The 6,000-nt window shown below is 33.2% G+C and overlaps 1 protein-coding gene across 7 annotated transcripts in view; it reads left to right on the forward strand.

Moving 5' to 3' along the window:
• Window positions 1-5,752, forward strand: part of Maip1 (matrix AAA peptidase interacting protein 1) — a 9,048-nt gene extending 3,296 nt beyond the window's left edge. Inside the window, exons 2-6 of one of the 7 annotated variants that reach the window (XM_078017808.1) lie at window positions 1,126-1,197; window positions 1,777-1,903; window positions 3,372-3,519; window positions 4,686-4,756; window positions 4,875-5,044. In XM_078017808.1, the coding sequence (XP_077873934.1) occupies window positions 1,126-1,197; window positions 1,777-1,903; window positions 3,372-3,519; window positions 4,686-4,756; window positions 4,875-4,924 (468 nt within the window). In that variant the 3' untranslated portion in view covers window positions 4,925-5,044. Of the gene's footprint in view, window positions 1-1,125; window positions 1,198-1,776; window positions 1,904-3,371; window positions 3,520-4,635; window positions 4,757-4,874; window positions 5,045-5,503 lie in introns of those variants that run through there. The other 6 variants (XM_078017809.1, XR_013424224.1, XR_013424225.1 and 3 more) reach the window with 6 other exon arrangements.
• Window positions 5,753-6,000: the final 248 nt, after the last annotated feature.

Below are 6,000 nucleotides of genomic sequence, written 5' to 3' on the forward strand. Positions count from 1 at the left end.
CCTCTGCATGTTTGTGTCCCTGGATCTCTGTTGTGTGTCTTCATTACGCCCTCTCATAAGAACACCAGACAAATTGGATTAGAACCCACCCTAACAGCCTCATTTTAACTTAATCACTTCTCTAAAGGCCTTATGTCCAAATACAGGGGATTAGGATTTCAACAAAAGAATGAAAGGGACACAATTCAGCCCATAACAATTAGGCCATATCCTCTGTCTGATGTATCTATGCATCTCCTTCTGCCAGTTTTTCAGATTTCAGCGGAGACATTGCTTTCTTTAGGAAGCCCTTTCTGGTCCTTCCAGGTTAGGTTAGGTGGCTCTTTTGAATCCTCTTAAATCATCATCCTGTTCTTAGTTCTGTCATAATTCTTGAACTTGTCAGTTAACATGTCTTGCACCCTAGGTAGACTGAAAGATTCTGGAAGACAAGGAGGGTCTCTTTTTTAATATATATTTTTAGTTGTTCACGAACCTTTATTTTATTTATTTATATGCAGTGCTGAGAGTGGAACCCAGTGCCTCACACATGGTAGGCAAGTATTCTACCACTGAGCTACAACTCCAGCTCAGAGGGTCATAATTTACTGTTGCATTTCTCATTGTTAGGAATGTAGAGAATTGCATTCACTCCCCACTCCCTTTAAAATGAGACCTCCTCTTTCAAAGTTAGGAGCCATCAACTGTACACTTTTTCTCTTTCTACTTTCGTAAACATACCTTATTTTTCTCAATGAGGTTTAGACTGCAATCCAGATTTCTAGATTCCCAGTACATTTTAGAGTTTCATGCTTTCTAACTGCTACCTATATGATTAAGAGGTGGGTTATATATTAGTCAAATGGTTGTTTATTTTATCATTATTTTAAAAGAAAATATATATGGAGTATTTTTATTGAAGTATCTAGTATGAACATCATCACATCCTATCATCTTCCAGGTTCTGAGACTATAAAAACAGCTAACTTTAAAGAAGTCATGCCTAGCATTGATCCATTAGTATTTGACATTTTTTATCACCTTTACCATAAAATACCCTTTGTTATTATTAGCCATTTAGATATGAATATTGTATGGCATTTTGAAATAATAATTGTCACTCTCCCCTCCTATTTTTTTTTCAAGGCTTTTGCTCATGTATCCAAGTTGTTGTCACAGTGTAAATTTGATCTATTGGAAGAACTTGTGGCCAAAGAGGTAAAATAAACTTTTAATTTTTATTTAAAAATAAATATATGACTCTTGCAATATAATATTACACACTCTTAACTTATAGTTAAAAATAGTGCATATAGGGGCTGGGGATATGGCTCAAGTGGTAGTGCGCTTACCTGGCATGCACGGGGTGCTGGGTTCGATCCTCAGCACCACATAAAAATAAAAAAATAAAAATAAAGATGTTGTGTCCACCAAAAACTGAAAAAAAATAAAATTAAAAAAAAAAATAGTGCATGTACCATCAACCAAAGTAGAATCTGAAATTGTCTCATACTCCTTATGAGTATTTTGGGTCATATAAAAGCTGGAATGGTTGCACCTACTTGAGGCATAAATAAGTAAATGTGATGTCTTTCAGTTGCTTTTATGTGTAATGTTCTAGTAGGAATTACCTAGTTGAATATTTAGATGCCTTTCAGTGTTGCCTGTAGGATCAGTAGATATGATAGTAAATTTAAAAGCAGATTTAGAAAAATTCATTCTATAATAAAGGTCATATTTTGAAATATTTTCAAAAATTGAATTGGTAATCTAATGGTTTGTTTTTCCCAAACTTAGGTGCTTCATGTATTAAAAGAAAAGGTTTCTTCACTGCCTGATAACCATAAAAATGCTCTTGCTGCTGACATAGATGAAATTGTCTATACATCAACAGGAGACATCTCCATTTACTATGATGAGAAAGGTAATGCTGGAGTAGTCCATCTTAAATGATCCCCAATTGTTCAGATGAGCTTAAGTAGTGAATAATCACAAAAATAGTGGTTTTGCTGTACAAGCAGATATTTTTAGAACTTCAAAGGAAATGATATATTCACTCTTTAAGACCTAGCTCTAAAAAAGTTGAGCTATGCTAATGTTTTTAATGCCTTTCTATGTAGGTATTTTCCCAACTGCTGTGTAATACACAAGAGAGAACATCATCACATGCTTTGGAAATTGTCTGTTTAGGACAAGCTGCTTCCATGGTGTAGATTAGAAATATTTGTTTCAGATCTCCTAACTTGAAGGAACAATTGAGCATTTTAAATTTACAGCTACACATTATATGGAAGGAGTAAAGAGTAAAAGAAAAAGTAGATACTATCAGCTCAAGACTAATATAATATGGAAAGAAAAATGTTAACTATAGAACTCCCAGATTGGATTTAGGGATAATGGAAAAAGTTGAAAGGAACCTTAGTGGTTATCAGTTCTTTTCAAGGAACCTTAGTGGTTATCAATTCTTTTCCTTGTTCATTGAGTACACTTCCCCTATAACATTCCTGAGAATTCATTGATTCCTTCTACATTTGCAATATGCAATATGTGCCAGAGACATCAGAAATCTAGCCTCTGCTTTCATATTCCCAAGGCAGTATGATAGAGGACTCAATGGTTGGAAATTTTTAATGCACATGTTAATTTGAAACATTTGTAAAAGTATTTTTGGTGATAAGAGTATTTTATTCAACCCTAATATTTCATATTTCATCCTGGCACTGTGGTTACTGATTTTTACACAGGATATTGTCAGAATTGCCTGACAAAGCAGAGTAAATCAGGGTGGAATAGAAGTCTTTTTTCTTTTGGGCAATTGAGCATAAGTTAATTACATAGCAGAAAAAAAAAAAAAAAAGAAGAAAGAAAGAAAAGAAAAGAAATGATTTTTCCTGTTTGTTTTTGTCTTGACAACAGATACCTGCTGTAAATTGTTATAATTTTTAAAAATGCTATAAATTGGGAATATTCCATGTAGTGTGCTTAATAAAGTATATGTTGATAAACAGTAGCTTTATTACTGAGATGCAGAGAGGAGGACAAATATATCACAAGCCCAAAGAAAATTTTCTAAAAATAAAGTATCAGGGCTGGAGTTGTGGTTCAGTGGTAGAGCTCTTGCCTACCATGTGTGTGGCACTGGGGTCAATCCTCAGCACCACATAAAAAATAAATAAATAAAGGTCTATCAACAGCTAAAAAAATATTTAAAAATAAATAAACAAATAAAGTATCAATCTAGGTATCTTAACAGTATACCAGAATTTGTATAAACTTTGATCTATAATAGCTATATAACTACTGCCAATTTCTGATGTTAGTTTGGCTATATGGATGATAGATTATTGTGATTTGTATTTGTGTATGTGTGTGTGTGTGTTTTTTTCTCTAAGGAAGGAAGTTCGTTAACATCCTGATGTGCTTTTGGTATCTAACCAGTGCCAACATCCCCAGTGAAACTTTGAGTGGAGCCAGTGTATTCCAGGTTAAATTGGGGGATCAGAACGTGGAGACTAAACAGCTTCTTAGTGCAAGCTATGAGTAAGTGCAATCGTACTTTGGTGTTTTCTTTCTCTAGAAAATGGAAGTCCGTATGAAGGTATGAAAACTAAAGACAGCTTTAGGAAGAAAAGGATTAAAATTTAATATGTTATTTATAAAGAAAAAAGGTCGTAAAGACACTGAATATGAACTAGTAGTGCAAAGTAATTAGAAAGAGGTAATATTGCTGAATTTTATCAGAGGGTATTTCAGCTATCTTTTACTGAGTAACAAACCACTCCCAAAAGTCAGTGGCTTCAAACAGCCATTGATTTTGCCTTCTAGTTCACTACTCAGAAACTATACAAAGGCTCAGGTTTTGGGGTTTTCTCTGCTTCACTTGACATCATCTGGGGTGGCAGAGGCAGGAGGATTTATTTCCACAATGACTTCTCTCACATGTGGCACCTTGGTACCCCTTGGCTTCTCTACAGTGCACCACTCTCCAGTACCTCTCTTCATAGCTTGGGCTTATGGTAGTTTCAAGCTAGTCATGTCTTTTACCTGATAATTATATTCTAAAAGAAAGAAAATGGAAACTGCTATGCTAGCAAAGGGATATACCCAGAATTAAAATAACATCATTTCTGCCAGTCTCCTAATAAAAGCAGTCACATGACCTGCACAATTTAAAGGGTATGAAGCAAGCCACCACTTTATGGAACAACAGTCATCAGTGTCACATTGCTGAATACACCTGGGAGGGAGATGTGGTTGCAGTCATCTTCAGAAAATAAAATCTGTCATAATTGTTATGTGGAACATTCATTGTTTATTGATCATTTATGTGCCAGATCTTGTGGTAGGGGTTTAGATGCAAAACTGTAGGAAGTTAGCAACTTATTTAAAAGAAGTATTATATGTTTGTGCTGATAAAATTTGAAACTGAACAACTGGGTCAAGTCTGGAGACATAATTTAATATGTCTCATTAATTTTTAAAGAGGATACCATTAGTATATTGCCAAAGTTATACAAATTTGCTTTAAAATAACATATTCCAAAAATAACCTAAGAAAGAAAATGTTTTGTTTCACTAAGGTAAAAGAGAATTATATTCTCATTTGTTTTATTTTTCTTAAAAGAAATTTTTTTAATATTTACTTATTTTTTTTAGTTGTAGTTGGACACAATACTTTTATTTTATTTATTGCATGTGGTGCTGAGGATCGAACCCAGGGCTTTGCGTGTGCTAGGCGAGCACTCTACCACTGAGCCACAACCCCAGCCCAAAAGAAGTATGTTTAAAAAAGAAAAAAAAAACTTGCTTTATTTATAATTACTAAAAATATTTTATATATTTAAATACTTATTTCATGTAAATTTTTATCTCTCTCTTTTTTTTAATTTCTTTAGTTACAGGTGGACACAATGTCTTTTTTTTTTTTTACTTTATGTTGTGCTGAGGATTGAACCCAGTGCCTCACACATGCTTGGCAAGCGCTCTACCTCTGAGCCACAACCCCAGCCCTGATTATCTCTTTTTAAAGACATTTTTATAATTAAAGATCACTATCAATACTAAATCTTGTCTCTTCTACTATTTTAAAGATTGATTTAATGTCTCTAAGTAAATTCTACTGGTTATTACTAAATTGGTAACAGTTATTTGAAGAACAGCTTTTCCTGTTTACTAGATCTTATGTTTAAAATGCTATTTGCCTCACCAGAATCCAGTATATTTCTGCTTATATTAGACAGGATTTAACTAGCATTTAGTAACAGAATTATATCCAGGTTTCTTTCAGGGGCTAGCAGATGTTGAACATCAAAAATATTCATTTCAGTTGAGAATGTACTGCAATTTGGCCAGTATATTTTTATGACTGAATTGGCAGATTAAACTTTTTTGTTTTGATTTTTGATTTACCACTATTAAATTAGCTTACTGTTAAAAACTGCCTTTAGTACACACTTGCAATTTATATATTATCCAAGAAATATTTGGACTGATGCAAGGTTGACATTTGTAATGTTTTTCTTAGATTTCAGAGGGAGTTTACACAAGGAGTAAAGCCTGACTGGACCATTGCACGGATTGAACACTCAAAGTTACTAGAATAATCTTTCTTGGAAAAAATCAGCTTATGGACTTTTAGCAACTGCTATAAAGAACTAAGGAAGAAAAAGTTTGGATCTGATTTCACTTAATCAAGTGTGTGGATTACTTTTGTATTATTTTGAAATACTCCTTGCAGTATATTGACATGATACAATAAAGCATTTTCCACAGATTGTTATCACCTTCTTCAAAAGAGGTCAAAGTGAAAAAAATCACAACACATTATTAGTGTCATATTTAATATCATTTCTGACTCTACATCTCTACAAACTAATAGACAGGATAAGTTACTAAAAACAAACTACTTAGCAATTTCTAAATTAAGAGTCCTTAAATAAGCTATTATGGCCAACACATTTATACCATAATCCAACAGTATGTAAAATTTATTTTTTAAAAGCACTGCTAGTATTTGTTACT

This window comes from Ictidomys tridecemlineatus, chromosome 7 (genome assembly GCF_052094955.1).
Source record: "Ictidomys tridecemlineatus isolate mIctTri1 chromosome 7, mIctTri1.hap1, whole genome shotgun sequence".
Lineage (NCBI taxonomy): Eukaryota > Metazoa > Chordata > Mammalia > Rodentia > Sciuridae > Ictidomys > Ictidomys tridecemlineatus.